The 14,216-nt window shown below is 39.7% G+C and overlaps 1 protein-coding gene and 1 non-coding gene across 2 annotated transcripts in view; one reads left to right on the top strand and one right to left on the bottom strand.

Moving 5' to 3' along the window:
• Positions 1-14,216, top strand: part of RANBP17 (RAN binding protein 17) — a 308,485-nt gene that overhangs the window by 29,279 nt on the left and 264,990 nt on the right. The window contains exons 5-9 of the mRNA XM_073002881.2: positions 4,374-4,439; positions 6,172-6,276; positions 8,163-8,328; positions 10,335-10,408; positions 12,737-12,856. Coding sequence (XP_072858982.2) covers positions 4,374-4,439; positions 6,172-6,276; positions 8,163-8,328; positions 10,335-10,408; positions 12,737-12,856 — 531 coding nt within the window. The remainder of the gene's footprint in view (positions 1-4,373; positions 4,440-6,171; positions 6,277-8,162; positions 8,329-10,334; positions 10,409-12,736; positions 12,857-14,216) is intronic.
• Positions 6,872-7,036, bottom strand: LOC140703473 (U1 spliceosomal RNA). The gene has a single exon (XR_012082850.2). It is a non-coding gene; the product is annotated as a U1 spliceosomal RNA (small nuclear RNA).

Genomic DNA, 14,216 nt, shown 5'->3' with positions numbered 1-14,216 from the left:
CTGGGTAGCCCAGAAGTAAAGTGCTTGGGTCACATAGTAGGGGGAGGAGTGATAAAACCCCTAGAGGCCAAAATAGAAGCTGTTCATGATTGGCCCAGACCCAACACCAAGAAAAAAGTCAAATCATTTCTTGGGTTGGTGGGCTACTACAGAAAGTTCATCCCGAGGTTTAGCGAGATTGCGGCTCCGCTGACCGATCTGACGAGGAAGAAGGCTGATGACCGCATCCCGTGGACCAGCGACTGTGAGGAGGCGTTCCAGAGGTTGAAGCAGGCGCTCATCAACTATCCAGTCCTGCGTGCTCCAGACTTCGACCGGGAGTTCATCATCTACACCGATGCGTCTAACAGCGGGGTAGGAGCAGTTCTGTGCCAGGAGGATGAGAATGGTGACCAGCATCCAGTGTCCTACCTGAGTAGGAAACTTCAAAAAGGTGAGAGACATTTGGCAACCGTGGAGAAGGAGTGTTTCACTAAGCTGCCACCAACCATTCCCTATAAGAAGTCACACAGACCAGGGATGGATTTTTAACAAATAAAGGAATAAGGTTTATTTAAACAACACACAGGGAAAATAAAATGATCAGGTGAATAAGATACAGTAACGTGGCTTAGTCTCAATCATACATACACACAGTTTGGTTCACACAGAACACTTAACTTGAAGCACAGACCCTGAACCTATCAGTTCTGGCTAACCATACAGACACCTGAACCTATCAGGTTGGTACTGACTGACACACAGTAGTACCCTGTCTGACACACAGACTCCCACTTAAGCTTCTTCTCTCAGCTTTTCCTCCAGCTTCTCCTCACACGCATCACATATATATACAGTACAGCCCCTCCTCCTGATGTCCCGCCTTCCACTCCCCATAGGATGGAACTTTCCCTCCAAACCCATGACAGACAGGTAACATCAGTGCTGTATGTAACACCTCCCCTCTTTATAAGTTGTTTTGTAGGGGGAAAGCTAAGGTGCTTTTTCCCAAAAAAACAACCTGGATAAAACACACAAGTTCTGGCTAACCATACAGACACCTGAACCTATCAGGTTGGTACTCTGACACACAGTAGTACCCTGTCTGACACACAGACTCCCACACCAGCTTCTTCTTCCCAGCTGCTGCTTCGTCACATCCCAGCGTCTTCTAAACTTCACCACACAGGCTTCACATATATATACAGTACAGCCCCTCCTCCTGATGTCCCGCCTTCCACTCCCCATAGGATGGAACTTTCTCTCCAAACCCATGACAGACAGGTAACATCAGTGCTGTATGTAACACCTCCCCTCTTTATAAGTTGTTTTGTAGGGGGAAAGCTAAGGTGCTTTTTCCCAAAAAACAACCTGGATAAAACACACAACAACAGTTATACATACCATATCATACTTACTTATACTTACATTCTAAGTTAACCATAGCAATTAGGCATTTAAACATTTACCATATACATTACATCAATTTACCTTTATTCATACAAACCAAGTTCAAAAAACAGGTACATTTAACTTTTTGTCATCAATATATATACATAGTCCATGTTTCTTTCGCCGTCTTCATTCTTCAGGTCTTCTTGACAAGGCGTCAGCAACACAGTTCACTGACCCTCTGACCACCTTCACATTGGGATCATTATTTAAGTTTTTTAAAAGCCTAGTATAAATTAATAATTGTATTTGTCTCATCTGGTGAAGCAGTGAATCTGCGAGCTATTCCAGCAGTATAAGAGTTTGCGGCTCTAAAAAGCTACTTCTGGTTAAAATAGGTGACTTTGGGTGGAGTGGACCAGTGATGGAATTCAATGTGAGACAGCTTGGTGTGATTATAATGCTAGAAAAATTCACCTTCTCTCTACATGGTCCATGTATACAGTTTCCGTCTCCCAATACGGACCTGCATTTTCCACGAACTCTCACCTGCCCCTTCATAGAGAACAGATGCGTTTACTTGCTGCTGCAGCTGGTTCCTCTTAAAAGGCATCGGGTTGCTCTATGTAGAGCTGCAGTAAGGAGTCTGTTTCCCCCTTGTTCTTCCCTCTCAGGAGAGGAAATACTTTTCTGGTTGTGTGTTGTATTTGTTAGCATGAAAAATTTTGTTCAGCATTTCTGATCTTTGGATAGTCCATATGCTTTAACCCAAAACTATCTGTTTTGTTTTTGTTTGTTTGTTTTTTGGACAAAGGTTATTGATCTTAGTAGCTTATTTAGTTTGTTTCAAGCATAAATAATAGAGGTAAAATTATGACGGCAGGGAAGAAACAGACTTGATGGATGAAAATTCCACCCACTCCCCTCTCTGAGGGAAATTTGAAGCTGCAAAATATTCTTTAGTAACTTTAGAAGAAGGCTTTTCAGTATCAGACATAGTTTCAGATGGTTAGTCTTGTGAGCTGTTGTAACATCATAGGTATAAATAATGGCATGAAAGTGGTTATAAAATGAGAATTGAGTTTCTTTTGTAAGCATTATAAGGGTGCAACTCTCTTAGTTGGTGCATTGCCCAAATAATCTGAGAGTTGTGTTCGGGTATTATTTATTGATGTTTCATGCTCTTTGTGTCACTGTCCCCATTATCATGGTGCAGCCTCAGTTGAACCAGGTTGATTCAATTTAGGAAACTACACCACTCTGTAGATGGCCTTAAATAGACCTGGGTTTGGCACTTTGGTCAACTCATGGGTCTGTCCTGACTCTGCCTGCATTCTGTCCTTGTCCATAATCATCTTAGTTGAAGTTAGTTTTTTCTGCTTTTTCTGTTCCAAGTGGCATAACCCTGCTTTAGTGTTGTAGATAGAAAGACTCCAGTGCCTGTGTGATGCAGTGCTATGTTTTTTTTAAAAATTATTTATTTATTTATTTATTACATTTATAGCCTGCCCATCTAGTCATATAGGCCAATGGTCCTCAACCTTGGGCCTCCAGATATTCTTGGACTTCAACTCCCAGAAATCCTGGCCAGCAGAGGTGGTGGTAAAGGCTTCTGGGAGATGTAGTCCATGAACATCTGGAGGCCCAAGGTTGGAGACCACTGATATAGACTACTCTGGGCGGGTAACAACATAGCATATGTTGTTAAAATGACAGTTTAAAATGACAGTGTATTACTAAGAAACACAATGATCCAAGATGGAAGAAACATAAGAAACAAAAATTCAGACAGTGGATGGAGGGAAGGCTTGCTTAAAAAGGGAAACAGTTTGGACAGCAGACATGATTTCTGATCGCTCAGTGGGACAGCTCCCTGCAGTACCTCAAACACATCACCAAGATGCGTATGGGGAGTGTCCCTGCACAAAGAATACGACATGGCTGTTCATGTAACAAAAAACAAAACACAAAAATACACACACACAAAAGAGAGAGAAATAGGTCCTTGAAGAAAAATGTAGGTTTTCCCCACCCTTACAATAACATCATGTAGTCAGGAAATTCTGAATCAATTTGCATTGTGCTAAACTTAATTGGAGGAGTATTTTGCAATGTAATCACATCCTAAGTCTCCGTTTGTAAAAGGCTGTGCTGATTTAAAAAAAAATTACAATAGTTCTTTTGGAAGTGATAGTCATGCTTGAATATTTTCCCCAGACCCTTATAAAAGTACAGATATCCAACATGTCCAAAGTCGTAGTTGCTGGTATATTAGATAAAAGCTAGTTATCTGCATTTTTGAACAGGCTCTTTAAAAATATGTATATTGTTCTTTCCATAGGTGAAAGGTGTACAGGTATAATCTCATTAGTCATTGTCTGACAAAAGAGACAGCTGCCAATACAGGATAGTTGCTGTTCTGTCATAGTCTTTTTTAAAACTAAGAATGGATTGAATTGATATTTTAAAAATGCTTATCCTCATGTTATTGATCAGCTATCATTCCCTTGCAGTTTTCTGCCCTTTTTAGTTCAGCTGGTTCTGAACCTTCTTCAGAGCATCGCAGAAAAGTTATGTCATTCCATCTTAATGTTTAAAAAGACATTTTGATGCTAGTAGGTTACTGCTGGAAATCTATGTCTAAACATTATCCCTATTATAAGCCTTTCAATTTAGGGGTATGCTTTTCTGATACCTCCCAAACTAACGTTCAAACTAATATTGACTTACCAAATTCTCATTGATCTAATGAAACTCCTCAGTTTGAGGCTAACAGATGGATTTAGGGCCTTGTCCTCTGATCTCACTTGTGCTGAAAGTGGCATACATCAATTCAGAAAGATAACTGTGCCATTTCTTTAAAAATGCAAATGTTTTATATTTCTCTGTTGGGAAACAGAAAACTAGTCTCAGGATATCAGAATACAACTTTTTTTCCATCTTCAAATACATCCTAAAAATTCGTGCTGGAAAATTAACATTTCTCCATCTCTGTGTTACAGGGAACTGTGGACCACTGCATAATAGGAGTAATGATTCTTTCAGAACTGACTCAGGAAATGAACTTTGTAAGTACACTTCTTTCCTCTCTGAATTACTTTTTAAGGTTGCCTGAGAATTGTCAGTGTATCTTGTTGGTACGTATATGGGGAGGGAATAAGGGAGAAAGGTTGAGTATTGGGAATCTAAGCTGTAATAAGTGGCTGAGGAAAGGAAACATCTATGTCCTGAAGCCTCAAAATAGATTGCAACATCACCTACTGAGTGAGGGAAATTGTCTAATCTTTAGAACTTGTTCTGATAATTTGAAGTGGATGGTGAAAATCAGCTTGCTATTCTTGGTGACTACCTTCTCCTCTGCTTTTTAATAATTTAATTGACCCTCTCTGTCCAGCCATTCAATATTGCTTAGGGAGGAAGCTTTTAAAGAGGATGTGCAAGTTGATAGGTATGCCACAGCTATGAAGAGAATTTTATGCAGTCTGTCAAATCAAGTGATGAAGGTTTTCCTGCACTGTTCTTCTTTTTTTCCTTTTTTTTGGCTAATCCTGATGTTGTCATAGAGAAGTGAATAAACTTTCATAGATTGTTTTTGGAATGGAATTTCTCCATGTGTTAAGGAACCTGTTTTGTTGTAAATGAGAACATTTGCAAGTATCCATCTTATTGGAATTTCTAAATTTTGTTGTGTCCTTGTCAAAATCTTGTTGCACAACTACTCTCACACAACTTGAGGTTGTGCTCACAGTAGCCTCACAACAGCTGAGATGAAAGTGTGATCCCCTAAGCACCACTGTACAGTCAGTTGTGCTGTGGATATACGACTGATAGTGCAAGCACATGCACAGTTCCTTGTTATGCTGGCATAACTTTGTGTTACACTGGCATGAACAAGAAAGATATTGGCCAGTGTGTGGCATAGCTCTTGATTGATTTTCCATTTGGATGATACACAGCTAGTGCCATTCTTTTGGATATGGTGAATATTCACATTCTCAGTAAATTGTTGCTGGTTGTTTTCTTTAGTAGAGAAAGCTGTCACAGAGGTTCCTAGGGGCATGATGAATCCACTAAAATTTTTTGAAAGTATATTGTGAAAAAAACTATGATTTTAAAAAAATGCATTTCTGCTTCTGTTTCCAATCATTACAGCAAAGGAAGAATTATCCTTGATCTTTCCTATGCCTTTTTTCCATATCATTGAGCTACTGAGTTAAGCTGAAGTTCTAAATTCCATCAAATCAGTCAGACTTTGTATTAAATCATTAAGTTCATTTGAATAATTGAAATATGCTTTCATAACTCTATTTTAAAGCTAGAAATGTCTCTGCTGGTTTTATAAAGGACGTAGATAAACCACACATCTTCTGAAGCAAACCTGTATATTGATGCAATATTTCAAAGTATTTGAGTATTATTGTTTGAGATTTGTTAATTAGTGGAAATGTGCCACTGCAACTGGCATGATTTTACTTACACATATGTAAATCATCAACAGAATTCTGGACAGTGAAATCCAACTATACATAGTATTAATATCTCAGGTACCTACCAGTACAGTAGAATATAAAGTGGAGAGAAGTAAAGTTAAGAACACATGAAAGAGTGTTAATTGATTGTGAGCTCACTTAAGTCCCCTGTAAGGAGAAAGGCAGCATATGAAGAGAAGTGAAGAGCATAAACGTTAAATGATAAGATGGCAGCCTGCTGTTGCATAGTCAGTTTTGTCTACTAGTTCACCAGCTAGAAATGGGCATTAATAAATCCAAATTACATTGCATTTGTTCCCATCTTTTAAAGGTTGACTATACTAGACCTTCCTCAAAGCATCGTAAAATAGCTACCTCATTCCGTGATACAACTTTAAAAGACATTTTGATGCTGGCATGCTCATTGCTGAAAGAGGTAGGTTAAACAGTAGTCTGTTTATAAAATTATGATTTTTCAGTATTTCCAGAGCAGATTTTATTTGCCTTTAGTACTAAAGGTGGCTTATAAGTATATCTATATTTGTGCAAGATTAATATGCAACTACAGTGGTGCCTCACAAGACGATTGCCTCGCAAAACGATGAATTCGGTAGACGGTAACTTTTTTTGAGCAATGTTGTGCTTCCCAAAATGATTATTCCTATGGGCAATTTTTGCTGAACGATGTTTAGGTCCTTGGCTCGCAAGACAGTTTTTTTCTTTTCCAAACCATGTTTCACAAGACAGTTTCCCTCCCAATTGGAACACATTAATTACCTAAGACCTACTTTTTTATCCCAAAAAAGTGTATGTTGCTAGCTTTCCAGGGTCTGCCTCTTGGAAAAACACCAGGATACACTTTCTCCCCCACTTTTTTGGGATAAAAAAGTAGGTCTTAGATAATTAATGTGTTCCAATGGGGGGGAACCATCTTGCAAAGCATTGCCAATGGGACTGTGGTTGCAAATTTAAATGATAGAGAGTGGTGAAAATAGCCAGAAACCAAAGGGTAAAGTGATTATAAAAAAACCAGGGAAATCATAAATGTAATCTTCGCATTAACATAAATTATACAGCTGAGTTCCCCACATTTGGGGAAATCACAGGGATCAGCAGCATACCCCAAGTGCAGTGGATGAGCCTCTCCCTGCGAAAACCATTTTTATGACATGGTATTTCCCCTGCAAGGCATAAATTGGAATTGCCCTTGCATCTCCTATCCCATTCTGTCCCCTAACCCCCTAAGTCATGGTGACCCCCTAGCTGCACCTCCCACTCAGTACAGGGCTGCACAGTCCCAGTCCTGCCAGAGGCCAAGAGAGCTCCTCAGTGTTTTGGGGTGCCCTGCGGGACCCCCATCAGGGGCTAAGTGTTCCTCCCACAATCCTCTAGTGCACAGGTATTAGCATAAGGTATTAGCATATGCTAATTGTGGGCGGAACACCTAGCATTAGCTAGGTGTTCTTCCCACAATCCTCTAGTGCACAATCCTTTAGTGCACTAGAGGACTGTGCACTAGAGGATTGTGGGAGGAACAAGGTACATGTCAAGGGGAATCTTTACCTTGATCTATGACATTACAGTTGTACCAACCTCCCACTGTACAGTGGTGCCCCGCATGACAATGATAATCCGTTCCATAGAAATTGCTGTCTTGTGAAAACATCGTCTTGTGAAAACTGTTTCCCCATTGGAATGCATTGAAACCCGTTTAATGTGTTCCAATGGGGGAAAATCGTCATCGTCTTGCGAAGATCACTCAGAGGGAAGCCATTCTGTGAAGCACTGATCAGCTGTTAAAATGGCTGTCCTGCGAAGCATTGGTCCTGAAAACACCCGTTTTGCGAAGCGCCAATCCATGTAAAAATCGTCTTGCGAGAAACAGTTTGCGAAGCAGGGACCCAAACATCATCCAGAGAAAATCGCCCATTAGAATCACTGTTTTGTGAATCGCTATAGCGATCGCAAAACCTCAGTGTCATGTGGATTCGTCATTTTGCGAGGTCGTCGTCTTGCGGGGCACCACTGTAGTTCCAGCTTAACTGAGAGAATTGCATAGCTTGATACAAACAGGTATTTGTGGCACAATATTTATACTCTATAGTAATTGAAATTCGTATACTTTAATATGGAAGCCTTACAGTAACATAGTAATTGGTGGGTGCAAAGCAGGTAAGCAGCAGAGATCTTTTTTCTGTCTCTGCACACTGCCGTTAGGTACATTTTTACATTGCTGCATTAAGTATTAATTTGAAAGTTGTTTGACTCTTGTTGTAATATGAAATTCACAATACACATTTGTCTTTCTTTGATTGGATTTAGATGTTGGCAAAACCTTTAAATCTTCAGGATCAACAGCAACAAAACTTAGCCATGCACCTTCTGAAACTTGTCCTCAATTGTCTTAACTATGACTTCATTGGCAGTTCAGCAGATGAATCTGCAGATGATCTATGCACTGTACAGATTCCAACAAGCTGGAGATCAAGTAAGATAATAATTGCTGCTAATATTTTTAATATCTTGCATGTGGTGTGTGTGATTATACTAAAATGGGAAGGACTTTCCATTAGATGTTATTGGAACAAGTTTTCTTTATTTTTCCTATTAGTTGAACAGCATTTTATCAATCAAGCATAGTGGTAGTGAGAGTGCTTCAGCAGAATGCTGTTCTTCATCTCCCCTTCGATAAGACTAGGAGCAGTGACTTGACCATGTTCAGTCCTTTTGTTGTGGTTCTTAAGTTTTACATAGAGTAGCCATGGGTAACTTCTGGTCTCCAGGAAGATGTGGCCTTCAAGCCTACAAGTTATTTCTTTCTGTTATTTGCGATCAGTGATTAGCAGAAGTGGTGAAAACTGTTACATATGGGAACCTGTTGCATGGTCCTGTAGACTGTTTAGAAAACTTGTTAGGTCCTCAGAGAGCTGTGAGATCTGAAAGCTGTCCATTTGGCATCTGTTCTGTTTTGCAGTACTATTTCATGCCAGCATTGATCAATTGATTCACACTTCATCAAATGGATGGCTTCTGGCCCATTAGTACCTGCCATGGATTGTCTGGTTTACTTACTGAGATAGTTTGTGGAGACTCCCCCTGATTCCTTCCCATGTGCTTAGAAGCCTCTTGTGGCAGAGGGCCATCTGGAGTTTGACAAACCCCATATGTTTTGGCAAAGTCTGTATGGATTGGAGACCTAACACTCCTTTAAAAATCTTGGACACACATTTGGTTTCATTGATGGCACATCTTGTCAATGTTGCTCATATCTGGTTCTTGTGTACAGTGAAGTTTTTATGATGAATACATTTCAGGTTCTTTGCCACATGTAACATTTTGTAAAACTTTTTAAAAGTTCCTTTTGAGATTTCTGAAACACTAGTGTTTGGAAACAGCATTTCATTTAAAATCAGTGTTTGAAGGGAGATTTCTCTATGCCACTAACTAGCAGTTTTCTGTATTGGTTTTATATTAATTTAGGGTGTAAATTATTTCAAGATAAAATGTGAATACTTTTGTGCAACATTCTGCAAATAAGAATACACTTGTGGTGTAGCTAAATAGCAAGTTACATTGTCTTGGTGTAGTGGAATCTGCCAGGATTGTGAAGCAAAGAAACAAAGCTGTTAGCTATTGATTTTTATCTGTTCTAGAAGATCTTAAATAGTCTGTAAATGAGAACTTTCTGTATACTGAGTCTTATTATTTCTTGAGCATTCCTATGGAATGTACCACATGAGAAAATAGTTAAAGCAGAGGAGAGGCTGAATCAAGAGACAACACTGAAATGGAAGTATGGATAGAATTCTGTGCTGAGCAGGGACAGATAAACTCTTCACAGCATTTAATTGTACTCCTCTTGATGGGAGTTTGCAAGCAGGGGAGAGTGCTTTGTAGAATGATGTCATACCTGTAATCTACTTTTGGAGGTGAGGACTTCTCCCCCAGCTCTCATAAGTTTTGTGACATTGTACAACTCTATGTGATTGGCTTTATGGCATTGTGATGCTGTCATGATTGTAGCATAATGCTCAGTAGATGGGATCATAGTCCCTGGTGTAAGAGGCAATTAAGGAGAAAAAGCTGGAATAGGAGTAGAAATTGAAGGTACTGCTTAAAATATTGCTGAATAGGAACAATTTCCTTGCCCTTCTCAAGTAACCTGTATAACAATTAAAAAAGGATCACTGGCAAATGTTTGACATAGTTTTAGTAGAATATTGATAGAAGCCTTTTAAGGTAGGCATGAACTAAAAAAGAGTAAAATTTGATTTGTCCACTGAGTGGCTGTTGCTTGTTGAACAGATTCCTTAAAATACCACAATCTCTTTGTTTCTAATTTGTTTTATGTTTGTTTTTATCATTGTTACTAAGAAGCAGGCTGTTATGTTTGTTCACATTTTAAATAGGCTGGTGCTGCCATTCAAGGTTACTGTCTCTGTGGCAGTTTGACACAGGGATTTGTCTCTTTCATTGTTTTGTTTTTCCTTTCAGTCTTTCTAGAGCCAGAGACTTTGGATCTCTTTTTTGATTTGTATCATTCCCTACCACCCATGCTGTCTCAGTTGGTAAGTATGTCTTTAATAATTTTTCAGTGGAAAAAGAAGTCTTGATGTCAGCATATATTAAGTGAAGGAAACTAAATAATAAGTAGATACGTTTTTTTCCTTAGATTTCATTCATGCCCCTCTGCAGTCGTACAGATGAATTGCGTAATTGCTGTTGTGATCAGTAGACCTTTCATGTTGGACAGGCCTGTTCTGTGGTATTGATAGAATCACCACTACAATGCCACCATATGCCCAGTCAGCATAACCTCAGGAGCATTTTAATAAATGTATCAACAGGTTCTCCTGCAGACGATAGTGACAGATCAGCCCACCCCAATCCTGCCTTTGGCTACATGCAGTACAAATGTACAGAAAAGTGTGAGCCAACAGGCCATTGTGCTGTGGTGTGTATCTGGCCAAGTTTTACCTTCTCCGTCATGATAGCGACATTCTTGCTTTCTATTTTCTGCCTTTGCATTCCCTGTGCCAGCTACAGAGTTGAGGATTTTTTCATTCTTTTTCCTTTTGGTTTAGAGAGGTAGAGGAAGTGCTTCTTTGGACATAGACTGCTTAGCAAAGAGTTGCCTTTGTGTTCTACTGTGTCTCTAACATACCTTCACCCCTTCCGTTCTCCCTGTGGTCTCATATATACCCGAGGTAAGTAGATTTGTGTTTTTGGATTACAACTGTCAGAATTTCTCAGGCAGAGGCTGTGCTGCCTGAGAAATTCTGGGAATTATAGTCTAAAAACAACAAACCTGCATGCCTCTATAGTATGTACATGATTTCCATTGCTTTGGTAAGATGCAATAATTCCATGCTGCAGATCTTGTATGATTTGTCGATTCATATTGCAGTGTACAGTATCTCTTCTTTGTGTTGGATGCAGTGGGCCATTACTCTGTATTTAAACATTCTTGAAGTTGTGTGTATGTAGGCATGTGTCCACTTTTGGAGCAGTGCTGCTGGAGGCTATCCTTTCGGTTAAATGATTGCATTTTGAATGGCTGCCTTATTTGTCCAGGTCACAGCCATGGCAAAAGGGTACCTGTTTGTTTTGTAATGGTGGATAAGGTTCTAAAAAAACCCCACCACCCATTCTTTTATACTTCACTCACCATGACTCTTTCCCTGTTCAGTTTTGGCTTTGTGTTCCCATACTTGCAACTGCACAATTGTTACACTGTGAAAGGATAATATACATCAGGGAGCAGTTGCAATAGGCTTCTGATCTAACTTTGTAATTTGGTCACATCATTTGTGTCTGCTCAGGGGACATTATAATAATCCTCTACTTCCTATTTGGCATATTATGAGGACTTGACTGTGCCAGGAGACTTGTTTTTTGTTGGGCCAGAATGCTTATAGCCATCTCTGCACTGTGTCCACTAGGGAGATATTCCTCAAGTATCTATGTTCTAATTCATCTTACCCAGTGTTCTTACAATGGTTAATGTAAGCTGATGTCAACTTCTGTATTTTAAATGTGATCTCTGTATGAATAGACTAACTGATAGTTTCCAGCTAACAGAAATGTGACTAAGTAAGCGGCAAAGAGGATGTTGCTTCTGGAATGCTTGTAGGTAATCTGCTTCCTCAGGCAAACCTGGCACAGACATCTGCCATGAGCCTTTGGGGCTTTTATTTACAATTTCTTTCCACTATCCATAAATATTGGTGCAGAAGCCTAGAGAAATGGAATTTTATCCACAAAAGCATGCTCGGCTTTTTACATTTTTAGTGGTCTAATGAAGGTATTGGCTACTCTTGCATTTGTGTAATCTTGAGGACCATAGGGGGTTTTATAATTTTTTTCTGCTTCCAGAGGGAACATTTTGTATCCTCATAAATAAATACTTGGGTCTTTTTTACCTTAGAATAAAGGCATCTGATTTGAGAAGGCCAGTGGACAGCTATCTCTGATAGAAGTATATAAATATAATAATGAAGGATTAAATTATATGAGATGTGTAACAAGTAATTAGAGGAAACTGGGGTTCTTCAGATGGCGACTGTCCAGTCTGTCAAACTTCTTCACGATGTGGCAGTGGCCACCTCTTTAAATGGCTTTAAAAGGGAATTAGGAACATTCATGGTCTACAAGGCTACCAGTAGCTACAGACCATCATGGCTTTATATGCCAGCCAGTGACCCCCTGTATAACAAGCTGCTTGTCAGCAGAAGCATGGGGATTCATTTGGCATTCAGGTTCTTGTGGATTTTTATAAGGCATTTGATGGGTCACTGTAAGAAATAGGTTGTTAGATTAATAACTCCTTTGATTTGCTACAGCTGAGAACTTGTGTTCTTATGTTAATTTTTCAAAAATTCTTGTTTCCTCTCTAGGCACTTTCCTGTTTAGTTCAGTTTGCTTCTACAAGGCGATCCTTATTTAGCAACCCAGAACGTGCCAAGTATCTTGGTAACTTGATCAAAGGAGTAAAAAGAATACTTGAAAATCCTCAGGTATGCATGGCCAGGATTTTTTCAAAATGGATTCTTGGTACTGTACATGATTTCCATTTTTCTTAAGAAGTCTTATTGTTAATTTTGAGGAATAGTCAGTAGTAATATAGCTGGCATTTGATAATCCATCTGACATTTGGTAGAGTTTTTGTTACTAGTTTCATGTACAAATTGCCCAAGAAGCCAATCACCAGACATGTTCCTTTCATGCGTCCATTATATTTTTTTGTTTAAGCAGGGTAGGATTTTAAAATACTGCTTTATTTTAAGTAGGGCATATAGGTGCATGAATGTATAGTATAAGGAGCCTTGTGGCGCAGTGGTTAAAATGCTGTACTGCAGCTTAAACTGTGCTCACGACCTGGGGTTCAAATCCCAGGTAGCCGGCTCAAGGTTGACTCAGCCTTCCATCCTTCCGAGGTCGGTAAAATGAGTACCCAGCTTGCTGGGGGGGCAATGTGTAGCCTGTATAATTAAAAATTGTAAACCGCCCGGAGAGTGCTTGTAGCGCTATGGGGCGGTATATAAGTCCAATAAATAAATAGATAGATAGATAGATAGATAGATAGATAGATAGATAGATAGATAGATAGATAGATAGATAGATAGATAGATAGATAGATAGATAGATAGATAGATAGATAGATAGATAGATAGATAGATAGTCAGTCCTTGGTTTGGAAATAAACACACTCATGCAGGCACAGCCAGAGCCAATGTACCCTCTTAATTTTCAGCCCTACCGCGCCAAGCTCCTCCTCTGTCTTGCACACATGATTCTGCCATGTGTGTGTATGCAACTCCCCCCCCCCATGACCAAAACCAAAGGGGCTGAAAATAATCATTCCATGGAGGAGGAGGAAAGCTGCGCGGAGGGAGGCAGAGTTCCACACGCAGTCGCGCACCTTAGCGGGAAACTTGGCCAGAGCCATATATGACTTGCCAGGTGCAATGCGCTAATTAACTTGGTGGGATAAATGGAACTGTAACAACTATATGTGTATGTTGGCAACCTGCTCTAGTCTGGTGTTCTGTTGCCAAAACAAAACAAAAAACCAAAGAGAGAGAGAGAGAGAGAGAAAGAAAGAAAGAAAGAAAGTACGACTGCAGGCATGAATTCTGATTTTTTTTCTTGTGCTGGACTCTATTGACTGAGGGAGAAACAGTTTGTGAATAGCTTTAGATCAGCAGACAAAAGGCTTTTCTTTTCTTCCTTCCACAGCACAGTTGAAATTGTGTAGTTCTAACAGAGCATGCCCACATTAGGGTTAAAGGACTGCTAAAGGTGTAAAACATCCTTCCCCGTATCTTCCCCCTGTCCTCCAACTGCATGGTCCACCGCAGCCATTAACAAGGGGCA

Source organism: Pogona vitticeps, chromosome 1, assembly GCF_051106095.1.
Source record: "Pogona vitticeps strain Pit_001003342236 chromosome 1, PviZW2.1, whole genome shotgun sequence".
Taxonomy (NCBI): Eukaryota; Metazoa; Chordata; class Lepidosauria; order Squamata; family Agamidae; genus Pogona; species Pogona vitticeps.
This window is presented reverse-complemented; position numbering and strand designations above follow the sequence as displayed.